This window comes from Erinaceus europaeus, chromosome X (genome assembly GCF_950295315.1).
Source record: "Erinaceus europaeus chromosome X, mEriEur2.1, whole genome shotgun sequence".
NCBI lineage: Eukaryota > Metazoa > Chordata > Mammalia > Eulipotyphla > Erinaceidae > Erinaceus > Erinaceus europaeus.
Genome location: NC_080185.1, coordinates 71,104,331 through 71,121,133, shown reverse-complemented (window position 1 = coordinate 71,121,133; position 16,803 = coordinate 71,104,331). Strand labels below are relative to the sequence as shown.

Below are 16,803 nucleotides of genomic sequence, written 5' to 3'. Positions count from 1 at the left end.
ACTCTATTACAATTAGAAGTCTTTTTTTAGAATGATTTTAAGGTTGTTTAAACTTTAAACAATAGAATGTGAAAAGGTAGACATAAGAATCAAGGAAAGAAAACCTCAGGCATGAGAATCATTAGCATAGCCATTGTGTAATCTACCATTTCTAATAGAGAAGGTAATCGAGAGTTTCACATATCAACAAGTTTAACCTTTTGTTACACCCATTCAAGATGGAGACAGACCCTAGGTATGCGCAGGTTTTGTTTAGACCAACTTGGTTAAAATATATTGATTTTTAACTAATTTTTTACCTCAGACTTTAAATGTAAGTTAATTTTATCTTTATGAGAATTACGCTGAAAACCTTTTTCATTTAACTTTACCTGGTAAGAATTTAGCCTTAAAGTTACGTTTTTAACCTTAAAGTTACTGTTTACCAAACTTTAAACACACACATAAACATGGTCTTTAATACACAAGGAGAGAAACCTTTGTTTCGAAGGCATGTTATTTTAAACGCGAATTTAGATCTGTACTGTCTTAGTTGTTGTTGGGAGGGGTCACCATCCGGAGGTGGCTTCCTGCGCAGCTCCACTTCTAGGAATTGTAGGTTGTGATCTCTGGATGAATCTCTGCGTGTTCTAGCTTGTTTGCCTTCAGACCCAAGCTGGAGATCTCAGCCAGGGGACCCAGTTTCAGCAGGGAGTCCACGGTCTCCGGGTGGTCCGGGCTCTGTCCAGACTTCATAGCATGAGGGCGGGCGGGCCAGCCGTGCAGAAGGCGCGGGCCGAGGTGCCCCGGGGTGGCGGCCAGGATAGGCTGCCACGGCCCTGCCCCATGGCCCTGCCATGTCTTCTGCCCTGCTCCCAGCAGCTGAACAGCATGGAGGGAGCCCACACCCAATGCCCTGCGCCACGCGGTGGAAAGCCGGCTCATGCGGTCTGGCGTTGGGCTCCTGCGAGCTGGTGTTGGGCAGAAACCACAGAGTGGTCCAGAGATAAATGTTCCAGAAACAGCGAAACAGTCTCGTGAAGAAAGGGCAGAGGCCTTTGGAGATCTCTTCACAAGCAGAAGAGAAGGCCATAGTGCATAGGTAGCCAAATTGTCTTCACTTATCTGAGAGATGCGCAGGTCAGGTCCACGTGGGCTCCATTTGTTGTTAATGTTTTGGGGGCGCCAGCAGGCCTGGCTAGTGTCACGGTGGTAGACAGAGACAGACTCGGGGACACACGGCTGGGCTGAGAAGCTACAGTTTAATCTTTATTCATGAATGGGCAAATCGCCACACCATGTGCTTCCCCATGTTTCTTTCTCAGCTGCTGCTGGGACTCTGCATGTCCTTAGCATATGGGGTGGGGAGAAGGAGGGGCGTGAAACTAGCGAGGACCAAACCATTTCTCTCAGAGGTAGGGGGAAGGGGGCCAAACCAAGAATACCAATAAACACAGGTCCAAATAGGATGGCAGAGGACCTAGTGGGGGCTGTATTGTTATATGGAAAACTGGGAAATATTATGCATGCACAAACTACTGTATTTACTGTCAAATGTAAAACATTAATTCCCCAATAAAGAAATTAAAAAATAATAGGAGTGTACATAAACACTATTCCCACCACCAAAAGACTGTGTGCCATCTTTTCTTCCTCCCTCCCCCGCCCACCCCGTGAAGCCAAATATCCACCCTTACCCTCAGCCCAGGGTTTTTACTTTGGTGTCCTACTCCAAATTTAGTCCAATCTTGCTTTGAGTTTACCTTTCTGTTATTCTTTCTCAACTTCTGTTGATGAGTGGGGTCATCCCATACTCATCTTTATCTTTCTGACATAGCTCAGTTAACGTAATTCCTTCTAGCTCCATCCAAGATGGGTCAGAGAAGGTTGCTTCATTGTTCTTAATAACTGCTTAGTATTCCATTGTGTATATATACCATAGCTTTTTCAGCCACTCATCTGTTTTTGGGCATCTGGGTTGCCTCCAGGTTTTAGCTATTACGAATTGTGCTGCTATGAACATTGGTGTACACATATCTTATTTATTGGGTGTTATGGTGTCCTTGGGGTATATCACTAGGAGAGGAATTACTGGGTCATATGGAAGGTCCTTGTCTAGCCTTGTGAGGGTCCTCCAGACTGCTCTGCACAGAGATTCAACCAATTTACATTCCCACCAGAAGTGCAGAAGGGTTCCTCTGTCCCCACAGCCTCTCCAGCATTTGTTGCTGCTGTCCTTTTTGATGTATGCCATTCTCACAGGGATGAGGTGGTATCTCAGTGTTCTCTTCATTTGCATTTCTCTGACAATCAGTGACCTGGAGCAATTTTTCATGTGTTTGTTAGCCTTTTGTATCTCTCTGTAGTGGATGTTCTTTTCATATCCTCTACCCATTTTTGGATGGGGTTATTTGCTTTGTTGTTGCTCAGTTTTCTGACCTCTTCATATATTTTGTTTATTAGTCTCTTTTCTAATGAATAGCATATGAAGATCTTCTCCCATTCTGTGAGGGGTCTTTTTGTGTGACAGTTTCTTTGGCTGTGCAGAATCTTTTCAATTTGATGTAGTCTCTTCATTCTTTTCATGTGGGACTCCTTTCACTACTCTTTGTGTAGCAGGATTTGCAGTGGCTAATTTCTCTAGTTTCTGTATATTTGTGAAGACTTATTTCCTCATATTGAAGCACAATTTGACAGGGCAAGGTATTCATGGCTCATATTTCTTATCTGTAATACTTTGACTATTTCATTCCACTCCCTCTTGCCTCTAAGGTTTATATGAGAAATCTCATAAAAGCCCGATGGTTCTATATCTGCATGTCAATTTTTTCTTTCTCTAGCAGCCTGCATCATTTTTCTTTGTTCTAGATTTTGATAGTTTCACTATGCTGTGTCTTGTTGTGGTCACTTTGGATTCAGGAACCTGAGCTTCCTGGATGGCTATGATTTGACTATTGCCCAGGTGTGGAAAATTTTCTGCTATGATTTCCTTGAATATGTTCTCTGCTCCTCGTCCTTCTCTTCTTTCTCAGGAATTCCAATTGCTCACATTTTTTCTTTCTGAAGAGTTTTTTTTTCATTTTTTCTTTCTGAAGAGTTTTTTTTCATTCCATAGAGAAATGCTTCATTTTTCATAAACCTCTCTTTTCCATTATCTTTGAATTCATGGTGTGTGTACATTTTCTGTTCTCTTCTCACTTTTTTTGTCTCCATGTTTATCACTAGGACTTGGTGCCTGCACTATAGATACACTGTTTGTGGCAGCACCATTTTTTTCCTATTGTTGTTGTTGCTGTTGTTGCTGTTTTTGCATAGGACAGAGAGAAATTGAGAGAGGAGGAGAAGACAGAGAGAGGGAGAGAAAGATAAACACCTGCAGACCTGTTTCACCATTTGCTTATGAAGCAACCTCCCCTGCAGGTGGGGAGCTTGGGACTTAAACTGGGATTCTTGTGCCAGTCCTTATCTTTTGCACTCTGTGTGCTTAACTCGGTACACTACCACCTGTCCCTCATATGATTTATTTTCTAAACCTGATAGTCTCTTTCCTATATGATTAAGTCTACTTTCTAGGCCTGCTATCTGAGTCTTAACTGTATTAAAAGTGGAACTTTTAATACATGGAAACTCCATGGAACTTTGGAGTTTTTCTTTTATGCTGTCTAGCCTCTTATTGAACTCCATTTGGAGTTCCAGCTTCATGATTTCCAACTTCTCTGCAAATTTTGTTTGGAGTTCTTTTGTTATTTTGTAACTCTCTGGTGAATTTATCTCTCATTTATTGAATATGTTGTGTATGTTAAGTTCAGATGCTTGAATTGTCTTCATTATGAATTTTCTAAACTCTCTATGTGATATGTCTTCCAGTGTTGTCAGTTCATGATATTTTTCTGTAACCTCTGCTATGGCTGTACTTGATTATGGTTCAGCTTACACATTAAGTGTGGTTTCTGTTGTTGAGTCAGCAGATGGTGGTATGGTTACAATGCTGGATTTTCCTGTTTATAGATTGTAGTGGGGAAAGGGAGGGAGGATTCTCTTTCATCTCCTCTTAGGGAGAAAAAATTAACACATATAAGAAATTGTCTGAAAATTTTGTCCTAAACAGTGTGGTATAGGATATAAAGACATGTACCATTAAATGAAGACAAACCCATGGTAAGCTTTTATGTGATTGAAGTATATTTTATCAGGTATATTTCTTTGTGGGAAGCAGTGGCACTTTGCATGAAAGTGAAAACATAGGCAAAAATTCTTGAATATAGGGAAAGGAAAGCATCACGGTTCATTTATGTGCAACAGAATTTAAGATAGCCTTATACTTTTCAAATGTTTCAAAAATTAATACTTCATGACATAAATATGAATAAATATATTTATTAACAAGCCATCCTTAAGTTTTAAACAATTATATCACACTATTTAATAGAGAACTGTTAGCATATGTGTTGCATTATGATGTAATTTGAATTTCAAAAATACCCTCTAAGTAAGGCAGAGCATTGTATATCCATTTTAAAAATGAAAATATTGAGAACCACAGTTAATTTTATGCACTTAAAGTTAGAGACCTTGTAACATCCACCGTTTTGGCTTCCAATATAGAGCTCTTCTACCAAACTATATTTACTGAATAGCACAGAACTCAGTAAATGAGAAATGTGGATTGATTTCATGATACGTAATATACTTTGTTTCTGACTTTAGCATGAAAAATATGGCATAAGATGTAGGTATGGTAATTATGAAACATTTGGCATGTTAAAGAAAAATAGACATTAATTATTAATGGGCCTTATAAGTCCTTTCCATGTGATGTTAATTTTATAAGGGACTACAACACTAGAAGTGAAATAGATATAACATACAGGTAAAAAATTTCAGATAGGCACTGGGCGGTAGCGCAGCCGGTTAAGCGCACATGGCGCAAAGCGCAAAGACAGGCTCAAACATGCCGGTTCCAGCCTCCAGTTCCCCACCTACAGGGGTGTCGCTTCACAAGCAGTGAAGCAGGTCTGCAGGTGTCTGTCTTCTCTCGCCCTCTCTGTCTTCCCCTCCTCTCTTGATTTCTCTCTGTCCTATCCAATAATGATGGCAACAACAACAATAATAATAACGATAACAAGGGCAACAAAAGGAAAAAAAATGGCCTCCAGGAGCAGTGGATTCATAGTTCAGGCACCGAGCCCCAGCAATAACCCTGGAGGTAAAAAACATTTTTTTTGAAGAAGTAAAAAAAAAATAATAATAAAAATCAAACAAAATTTCAGCTAGAACTTCATTCATAGCTATGCTTTTTCCTCACTATTATCATTTATAGCAATGTATCTTTTAAAGGACAAAATTAAAGAATAGACCATATTTTAGCAAAAGCTTTCATGTTGATATTATAGTTCAGCTTGATAAAGTTATTGCCATTTTAACAACAAAGTTTTATTGTCATATAAACAAATCTAATATGAACAAATCCTTGATATTCATATAAACATACATCAACAAATAAAATGTATAAAGCAATAATAAAGTTTATTTTTATTTTTTAAGATTTTATTTATTCATGAGAAACAATAAGAAGAGAGAGAGAAAGAATCAGACATTATTCTGGTACATGAGCTGCTGGGGATTGAACTAGAGACTTCATGCTTAAAAGTCCCATGTTTTATCCACTGCACCACCTCCTGGACCATGCAATAATAAAGCTTATAATTAACCTCCACTTATAATTCATACGCTAGAAAAAAATCTCACATGTATTATATTCATAACATAAATGTAAGTACTTCTTAAAATTTGTAATATAAACTTCAAATTTTTGTTCAAAAGCCCACTGTCATCAAGTGTGGTTTCTGTAATAACTGTGGAAGATTCTCTTTCTTCTTCTTTTTAGATAATTCTAAAATGATTTTTGGTTGCATATGGAAGTGACCATTGCCTGGCTTCTTAAGGAAGATTGTATGTTGTATAGGGAGAGAATAAATACTCTGTAAGTCTTTCTATAAGCAACAAAAATTCGACTATTCTCTGTTGGGGGACAGAGAACCAGAAAAAAAACTGAACGTAAAATTATATTTCACCAGGTATATCTTCCTCAGTTTCTTTCTTTTTTTAAATTTAAAATTTTATTTTATTTATTTTACTGGATAGACAGAGAGAGATTGAGACGGGGAGTGGGAGGCAGAGAAGCAGAGAGAAAGAGAGACACTTGCAGACTTGCTTCACTGCTTGTGAAGCTTTCTGCCTGCAAGTGGGGACTGGGAGCTTGAACCCAGGTCCTTGCACACTGTAATGTATGCACTTAGCCAAGTGAGCCACCAGCTGGCCACTCTCCCTCAGATTCTATATTGTACATTGCATGTATGTTTAAGGTCTTCTGGCTACACATTCAGTTGTTCCAGCACTTATATATTCTCATTTAGTAGAAATGGCCATACTTTCTTTCACTAGCCAACAGTGTACAGGAAGAGGGTGATAATGCATTTTGTGCAGCTCTTGGTTAACATCCAAAACTCATCTGATAGTATGCATACAAAAATGTATGTTCACATAATTAGCAACTATCTGCTAATTTTATGCCGTACAAAGCTAGCTCTTATCCTTTGTAAGACTTACTTAAGGGGAAAAACTAAATCTCAGATTCATTTTTACAGTGCTATGGTAGAATATTCTTATTTTGATGAATGATCAGAAAATCAATTATAATTTCATTCATAGTTGAGAACTGATTTTTACATACTTTAAATAACTATAGTTTTTATTTACTTGTTTATTTTAATATAGACTGCATTTTTTAATTTTCTTTTTTAATTTTATTATTATCTTTATTTATTTTTTGTATAGAGACATCCAGAAATAAAGAGTGTAGAAGGAGATAGAGAGGGAGAGTGAAAGAGAGTTATCTGCAACCCTGTTTCAGCACTTGTAAAGCTTTCCCCCTGCAGATGGGGACTGGGCGCTTGAACCAGGGTCCTTGCTCAGTGTAACATGTGCAGTTTACCAGATGCACCGTCACCCGGCCCCTACAGCTTTTAATAATGTAGATGAACAATGAAATAGATTTATAGAGACACATTCGGTTATTTTTTGCTAATAATATACATTCTTATATTTTACTGTAAATGATTTGAGAAAATACTTATTGCTGAATTCTTTCACTGATTTGCACTGGAGATGGGTTTAAACTATGCTTTATGCATCTCTTCTCCTTTTTCTGAAAAGGAGGCTTTCTTTTTGGGTACGTTAGTCATATTGGACAAAGAATATTTTCTAAACGTAGACAACCTTCTCCTAAAGTTTCCCCCTGAAAAGAAATATAGGAGAGGGTCAAAACAGCAATTTGATGCAGCCAGAGACAATGTTATGACCACTGACTTTTGCATCCTTAGGACAGAATCACAGGGTTTAGTTTCATTGTGTAAAAAATGAAGATGGATTGTGCGTTGAATGTGATATGGCATGAAGCTGATCAAAAAAGCTGCTGTCACTACTATGATCATTCTTACAGACTTTTTGCGACTTGACACATTTTTCTTCATTGACTTTTTAAGTAAGGTCAAGATGATCATTGTGTAACAGACAATTATTATAATAAAAGGAATGATAAATCCTGCAAATAATGACACATAATGTAAGACAAAAACATGATTTTTAGGCTGATGGTTTTGTGGAGGCTCAAAGCACTTGGTATTGTTTTTCTCATCTTTGTAAGAAGTGGATATTAAAAATGGAGAACTAGTCAATATCACAAAAACCCAGATGCCAACACACACTAACCTGGCTTTTTTGTGTGAAACCAATTTGATGTTCTGTACTGGAAAAACAATTGCAATGCATCTGAAAAAACTCATGGCTGTCATAAAGAAGATACTACAGTAAAGGTTAACATATAAGGCATAGGTACTGAGGCGGCATAAAAAGTCACCAAAGAGCCAAATGCCTTTATGAACATAATAAACTACTCGGAGAGGCAGTGTGCACACACACAGTAGATCTGCTACTGCTAAATTAATCATATAAATCTGGAAGGCTGACTTTTCATGACATGTTTTTATGAGGACATAGAGCACAAAACCATTGCCAATAAAGCCCACAACAGAGATCATAGAGTACAAGGTGGAATAGACTTGATTGCGGAAATCATCGATAGTGTCATTGCATATATTAGTACTGGTAGAAGATACTGTCATATTTCCAACTCCATCCATGTTCCTTTCCTCTCAGGATGTCTTCTTGGTGCCTACAAAATACACACACACACACACACACACACACACACACACACACACACACACACATTTTGTCAATTCTTACCAGATCATAAATTATAAGAAATATCAAGGTTTAACATTATAGTGGTATTATGTATACCTTTTGGCTATAACAGGAGGCAAGAGTGGTGGATCACTGAGGAGTGATTCCAGTGTATCGTGTTCCCAGGATATGGGTTTGAACACTATACACAACCAGGAAACTCTTATTTTTTTCCTCCTTTTCCATCCATGCTTGCCTGATGAAATTTAAAATTTTCAAGACCTAAGAGCTCTTCCTTATTTTAAGTCATATAGTTTCAAAACTGTTCTGTAAATATTTTAGCTTCTTGTTTGATTAGAGAAAAGTTTTAAGATAATAGTTTTATCTATCAATTGCTATCTATCCATCTACCACTTAACTATCACCTACCTATGTGAAGAGCATAGAACTCACTTACAGAATAAAATCTAAGTAAAATGCTTGGCTCCCTTACGAAGAAGGATTCTTGGGTAATATCTACCAGATGGTGTTCATATTTAGGGAAATAAGTGGGTTTGTTATAATAGAACACATTCTCCTATTGGGGAATCTTAATCTAGAGTATGGTTAAGTTTTTCTGAAAAGCACAAAATGGAAACACTAGAATTAACACTGTTATTTTACTGAGGAAAAACAGTTCCAGAGAGGTGAAACACAGTTTTGAAATCTGGACCAAATATTAAGGATCTGAGAAAAGCTATAGTATATTAACTGAAATATACTATCAGCATGAATATATTATTTTAGCTGTTTATCCCTTTTCTATTTCTAGATGTACACTCAGAACCTTACTCTTTAAGAATTAATCATTTTTTCATTTCATTGCAAGAGGTTGTTTCTTGGTCTAACCTAGTTCATGTGCATCAGAGTAGTCAATCATGGCCGTTAATAGGTTCTGATCAGCAAGAGCTGGGGTAAGGTAATGTTACATAATCATTTCTTTAGTGTTCTTTCGAGTCATTCTTTAAGAAGGCAGGCACAGGGACAGAGTGGTGGTGTACCTGGTTGAGTGCACACATTACTATGTACAAGGATTGGGTTTGAGTCCCTTATTCCCACCTGCAAAGGGGAAACTTCTTAACTGGTGAAACAGCGCTGCAGTTCTTGTTCTCTCCCCTCCCCTTCCCTCTTAATTTCCCTTTGTCCTATTAAATAAAAAGAAAGCAAAGGGAAAAGGAGAACAGTGGCCACTAGCACTGGTGGATTTGTTGTTCAGACACCGAACCTTGGTGATAACCCTGTTGGCAATCAGAAGAAAGGAAGAGAAGGAGGAGGAGGGTGAGAAAGAGGTGGAGTAGGAAGAGGTAGAAATAGCACATTGACGGGAGTCGGGCTGTAGCGCAGCGGGTTAAGCGCAGGTGGCGCAAAGCACAAGGACCAGCATAAGGATCCTGGTTCAAGCCCCCGGCTCCCCACCTGCAGGGGAGTCGCTTCACAGGTGGTGAAGCAGATCTGCAGGTGTCTATCTTTCTCTCCTCCTCTCTGTCTTCCCCTCCTCTCTCCATTTCTCTCTGTCCTATCCAACAACAACAACAATAACTACAACAATAAAACAACAAGGGCAACAAAAGGAAATAAATAAATAAAATAAATATTAAAAAAATAAATAAATAAAAAAAGAAAGAAAAAAACTACTTAAAAAAAAAAGAAATAGCACATTGACATAACATATGATGAATATTTTTATTTTATTTATTTTTATTTTATTTATTTATTTTCCCTTTTGTTGCCCTTGTTGTTTTTATTGTTATAGTTATCATTGCTGTTGTTATTAATGTCGTCTTTGTTGTATATAGGACAGAGAGAAATGGAGAGAGGAGGGGAAGACAGAGAGGGGGAGAGAAAGACATCAGACACTTGGAGAACTGCTTCACCACCTGTGAAGCGACTCCCCTGTGGGTGGGGGGCTCGAACCGGGATCCTTACTCCTGTCCTTGCGCTTTTCGCCACGTGCACTTAACCCGCTGAGCAACAGCCTGACTCCCCCACCCCAGGTGAATAATTTTTTATTGAAGTCTGAAATGTTGTTCCTTTAATCTCTGGTAAGAGAGGGTTGACATTTATAATGTGGGGAGATGGACTGAGCATGCAAGAACTGCCATCAATGGATGGAATGACTGCTTCTCTATACTAGGGATTCAAAAACTGAACTGGCAGCTATAATAGTTCTTGTGGTGATATCTAACTTTCCAGGTCTAAAACTGCTAACAATTGTGTTTGCCGTGAGGATTTCTTAATCTATTCATCCATTTGGGCTTGGCATTTCGTTTTTTTTTTCTCTTCACTAATGCTATTATCTTCCGCAAGAACTATTGACATATGATAGAAAAGGAAGATGAATAATTCTGAGGGGAATATCTAAGATCTTAGGGATAAATGAGTTCACTATTCTCAACATTTGCATTATTTTGATTTACTTCTCAATTTCCTGCATTTTCCACCATTAATTCTCTGAACTCAGATGACTATGTGAGAAAAGAAAAATGCTTAAACTGAATGTAGTTTTTTCCTGCCCATTATTGGGTTTTCTATAAATTAGTCAGTGTTATGTTCTGAAACACTAGATTTAGTGTGTGTGTGTGTGGCGGGGTGTTTTTACCTGAGCACTGCTTACCTCTGGCTTATGGTGGTATGATGGATTGAACCTGGGACTTTAGATCCTCAGATATGAGAGTCTCTTTGCATAACCATAACCCTTCAGAATCAAGTCTAAACTTCTTGGTTTGATATTTAGAGATTTCCACAGTAATTTCACAAATAAAATTCCCTGGCTCTTCTCTCATGTCTCTGTGTACACTTTCTGTTCATTAAAATAACTGTTCCACTATATCAAGGACATTGTCTATCTACTTACCCATCCTTTTTCATGGTATTTCTCCTTGAAATTTTCTTTTCTCCATTTATGTGTTTGTAAAAACTACCTATCCATCAAATTACATTATATCTTCTTAAGGGGTCTTCCCACCAGCTTGCTTTCAAAATAATTTCTATTTCTTTTAAAAAATTTTTAAATTACATTTATTTATTGGATAGAGACAGCCAGAAATTGAGAAAGGAGATGATAGAGAGGGAGAGAGACAGAGAGACACCTGCAGCCCTGCTTCACCACTTGCAAAGCTTTCCCCCTGCAGGTGGAGATTCGAGCTTTGAACCTGGGTCCTTGTACACTGCAATATGTGCACTTAATCAGGTGTGCCACCACCTGGCCCATAATTTTTATTTTTATTTCTATTTTTTTTTTTTTATCAGATCGCTTCTCAGCTCTGGCTTCTGGTGGTTAGGGAGATTGAACCTAGGACCTCTGGGGCCTTGGAGCCTCATGCATGAGAGCCTGTTTGCATAACCATTATGCTATCTTCCCTCACCCTCAAAATAATTTCTATCTTTTTTCTTTTCTAGGGAACATTGAGTCTGTCTTACAGATCATGATTTATATGGTTATATATAAGAAGACATCTTACACAAAGCTAAAATATATGTCTTGCCTATAAATTCTCAACAAATTTTAATTGAGTAAATGAGTAAATGAATCATGAAACAAGTTTATCATAGAAAATATTACTTATCATTCAAAAACATTTAGAATTATTTTTTCATTCCAATATAATTAAAACTACTTTCAGGCACATCTCCTAAATTTGTCAAGTAAAGCAACTTCCTAAAGTTCTAAAGAAAGTAGCAAATCATAAGTCAAACTGTATAGCAGAAGTTTCCCTTGGACTAAATTACTACAAATCTTGATACCAATTAATCATTTATTTTTCCATTAAATCTCATTAATAATGAAAAAAGAAATTTCCTAGTCTTACTGATCAAAATAAGCTTTCTTAGGAAATTTGATATTAGCACCAGGTGGTGGTGCATCTGATAGAGTACACACATTGCAGTGTGCAAGGATCCAGGGTCAAGCCCTTGGTTCCTGCATTCAGGGAGGAAGGTTCGTGAGTGTTGGAACAGTGCTGAAGGTGATTCCTTTTCTCTCCCCTTCTCCCGATTACCTTTCAATATGTATAGATACATAAATTTAATATTAAAATTTGTTTATGTTATTGCCGTGTATTAGGTCATAAAGAGATTTTATTAGTTTAAAATAAGTAATAGAATCTTAGGGAGGTTTTGTTCAAATCATTCATTTCACACATGTTGGTTTAGATGGCCTAAAATAGCACTGGATCATTCTAATAGAATTTGTTGTGATCTTCCAGCAGCGAAAACTAAATTATATGAGAGGTGCGTAAGATCTCATCCTTACCTTAGAGCAGTTCTTAATTTGATGGGCAAGAGGTGAAATAACTTAGAAGTATGAAAAGGTTACATGTACTATCTTATTTATTTGTTTGTTTGTTTGTTTTTCCCTTTTTTTGCCCTTCTTTTATTGTTGTTGTACTTTTTGTTGTTGTTATTGATGTCGTCGTTGTTAGATAGGACAGAGAGAAATGAAGAGAGGAGGGGAAGGCAGAGATGGGGAGAGAAAGATAGACACCTGCAGACCTGCTTCACCAACTGTGAAGTGACTCCCCTGCAGGTGGGTAGCCAGGGACTCGAATAGGATCCTTAGGCGGGTCCTTGCACTTTGCGCCACTTGCCCTTCACCCGCTACGCTACTGTCATACTCCCTACATGTGCTAACTTAACATCAAACAGACAAGGTATTAATTGAGTAGAATAAATAAGCAATAAACATATATGACATTAATTTTTAGTGTAGATGATGAAGAAAGTTACTTTCTTAAGATAACTAGCAAGTCGGGAAAAAAAAAAACACCCAAAAAATTCATTTAGAAAGTGGAGGGTGGATGTTCAGCTTCATGGGGCTGGGGAGGGGGAGGAAGGGATGGGACAGTCTTTTGGTGGTGGGAACGGTGTTTATGTAAATTTTAAAAAAAAGAAAATGGAGCCATACCTATTTGTGGAACTGTAGTACCCTTCACAAATATTCCTGGTTAGTTGTCAGTGCTTCCTACGGTGTAATACAAAATGAAACCAAAGCTGAAATCATAAAATTGAAAAGGAAGTTAACAACATTATAAGTAGTGCAGAGGGACACATGCGTTTAGCAGTCCTAGAAGATTCAAGGTGTGTGGTGGGACTTTAAAGTTTTACTGACAGGTTGGCTATTGTATTCTGTGCCTCTGTTTCACTTTATTTTCACATCCCTAGGGGCAAACTTGAACTGCAGACCAGTGTTGAACTTAGATTTTTGTGGCTCCCTTCATGTAGCTTCTGTACCTAAAGATAGACACAATAATGTAAACATGCTTCTCTCTATTTACCTTGGGGCAGGGGAGATAGCTTAATGGTTATGTAAAAGAAATTTCATGTCCAAAAGCTCCAAAGTTCAATCACTTGCACTACTATAAACCACACCTGAGTAGTGATCTGGTGAGAGAAAGTTTGATTTAAAGTTCAAAAAGGAAATACTTTATTTATTGGTTTATATCCAAGCATCTAGTTTGTTAGAAAGAGGAATTAAAACATTAGGAATATCAAGTATCTATCTGTGATGACTTAAAGATAGCTATTTGGAAGAAGTTGGCTTAGAGGGCCTAGGATGTATCCCTAGAAGCTTGTAACGGCAGATATTATTTACATAAATAATTTGGCATATACTATATACCTTTAGAGACCTTATGTTTTATACTTTGAATAGTTAACTTTTCATGAGTGTATATATGTGTGTGTGTGTGTGTGTGTGTGTGTATGTGTGTGTGTGTGTATCTACTCTTCTGTTTAATTATATAAAAACTAGCAAATTGTAAAAAAAAATTCTAAGGACTAAGCAAAGAATTACTTTTTAAAAAAGTATAAGTAACCTGCTATGTTATTAAATTTGTGTTGTCCTATGTTTTTAAATCATTTTACTGGCGGACTGGGATGCATTGGATCGACCTTCTCGTGGTGCATCCCGTGAGTACCCATTCATTGGGGAAACTGACGATCCTTCCTAGCCAACTGAATCCACATGGATCCCAGTCACTTTCAAAGCCAGCAACAAGCAGCTCCTGACAGCTTTCAACCTGACCTGTTGACTGGCTACGGAAGAAAGGCAAACGCTAGAAGAAGAAGAACTGGGGGACTTGCAGGAGGCATGGCCTGTCGGCGTTCACGCGGGGTGATACCAGCAGGAAGGCAACCAACAGGTTCTCTTTCACTCGCTCAAGGGACGAAACGAAACAAAGACACCAGGGAGACTGAAGCGTGCTCATATCTTGTTTATTGGCAGGTGGATATGAGTTTAAATAGAAAACAAAACAAAGAACATATTTCAAACATGTCAGGAATTACAGGTTTCTTAAAGGTCAGCTTGCCCCTATGGTAGGGGGCTGGAATGACAGGAATTGATGAGATACATAAAGGTCAAGACAATTATTCTCCATGATGCAAGCAACTTAATTATCCAGAGGTATTTGAGAGTAACATAGCGGTTAAGTCAGCAGGGTGAGATAGGGTAAAGATAAACAGAGCATGGTAGGTATCAAAGCTGTAAAGAAATAAAGTTTGGTGCTTCACTGACTGTTGTCAGAGAGGTGTGTGATAGAGTATGCTTTCTCTAGTGATCAGAAGTGGGGTGGTTGTGTGAACTCTGGATGACTGTGAACTTTGAATGAACAGTAAGGCAGGCAGCCATGTGGCCTGCAGTTAATGGAGAGAGGCAGTGAGGTCTCCGTGGGCTTGAGAGTCAGGAAGGGAAGAACTTAGTCTGAGAGATGGTTTCTCCCCTTTGCTTACCTCGGTTGAGAGAGACTAACAAGAGGGTATCTTCTCAGACCTCCATCCAAGGATGGGGGGAGTTCTCCCTAAGCTCTATCAAGCTTACGCAGAGCCCCAACAATGGCCATGGAGAAACATGGAACAGAAACGATACCCATCCCCTAAAGCCCCCAAATATCAACAACTATAGACCTTACCAAATCTACTAACTACAACTGAGACATCCGCAGCTTTAGGTGGGTGCTCACACATGGCTGGTGTGAAAAGGGGCATGCATCTGAAACCAAATAGGACATTTCTTATCTGGGCAGTGGAGTTTCTTGCCATTTGTTTCTACACACAGCAAGCGGTTGAGAGAAGGGAGTTTAAGAGCTTAAGACCTTTTAATCCAGCCTTTTCACCATTCTGAATTTCAGGCAAAGACACACACACAAAATCAGGAAGCATTTGTTGTCAAAACAAAGGTCATTTGTGGCAGCTGGTGGTGACTGACCATCTAAACAGCAGTTTGTCCTGCTTTTACCAACACAGCTAAAGCCCTGAAGTGTGATTACAGATAGAAACCATACAGAAGCAATTACAGAAGCCAGACCTTCCACCTTCTGCACTCCATAACGTCCCTGGGTCCATGCTTCCAGAGGGTTAAAGAATAGGAAAGCTATCAGGGGATGGGATGGGATATGGAGTTCTGGTGGTGGGAATTGTGTGGAATTGTACCCCTCTTTTTAAAATTTAAAAAAATATTTATCTTCCCAGAGGGATAGAGAATGGGAAAGCTATCAGGGGAGGGGGTGGGTTATGGGGATTGGGTGTTGGGAATTGTGTGGAGTTGTACCCCTCCTACCTTATGCTTTTGTTCACTAATCCTTTCTTAAATAAAAAATTAAAAAAAAATATTTATCTTTATTTATTGGATAGAGATAGTCAGAAATTGAAAGGGAAGGGGAAGATAAAGAGGGAGAGAGACAGAGAGACACCTGCAGCCCTGCTTCACCACTTGCAAAGCTTTTCCCCTGCAGGTGGGGACGGAGGGCTTGAACCTGGGTCCTGGTGGATGTGCAACCACCTGGTGCGCCACCACCTGGCCCTAACTGTATCTCTCTTATCCTATGATTTTGTCAGTGTTTCATTTTATAAATAAAAACTTAAAAAAAAATAACTCAGGTGGTGGGAATGTTATGGAGTTATGTCCCTAATATTTTATAATTTTGTAAACAAATATTAAATAATTTGTAAAAATTTAAAAAATCATACAGAGTAGCTATGTACATGAACACAAGGAACACAGACTAAAAAAGCCTACCCCTACCCCCCACCCGCTTGCTCTTCAACATATCAACAAAGGGAAGGCTAGAGATCACAACAATAGCACCACCTTCTGGTCAGCAATAAAGAACCAAAACAATAAATGTGTAAATAGAGAAATAGTAGGAAGGAACAAAGCATATGCCATATCAGTCAGATAGAAATAAAACAGAGAGACTCCAAAAGTAATATAGAAAGACTATCAGAGAAAGACTACAGAAAGCACATTATGAGGACTCTCCAAAAATCTAAGCATACTATGGAGAAACATACTCAAGAGTTGAATGAACGTTTCACTGTGGAATTACGAAACACAAAAGAGGAGTTCAGAATCAAGTTCACTAAGAAACTAGAAAGCATGAAAGAAGAACTTCAATCAGAATTCATTAAGCAGTTCTGAAGCATGAAAGAAAACCCCCAAACAGAAGTACAGGTAGAAGGCTTCAGGAAATCACTCATTCATGAAGAAGAAAGAATTTCCAATTTAGCAAATACTGTTATTCAACTCTTTCAATTTAATAA

General features: G+C 38.2%; 1 protein-coding gene across 1 annotated transcript in view; it reads right to left on the bottom strand.

The window, feature by feature from the left end:
• Positions 1-6,955: 6,955 nt before the first annotated feature.
• Positions 6,956-16,803, bottom strand: part of CYSLTR1 (cysteinyl leukotriene receptor 1) — a 71,070-nt gene continuing 61,222 nt past the window's right edge. The window contains exons 3-4 of the mRNA XM_007534341.2: positions 13,169-13,254; positions 6,956-8,212 (exon numbers count right to left, since the gene is read on the bottom strand). Coding sequence (XP_007534403.1) covers positions 7,158-8,180 — 1,023 coding nt within the window. The 5' untranslated portion in view covers positions 8,181-8,212; positions 13,169-13,254 and the 3' untranslated portion in view covers positions 6,956-7,157. The remainder of the gene's footprint in view (positions 8,213-13,168; positions 13,255-16,803) is intronic.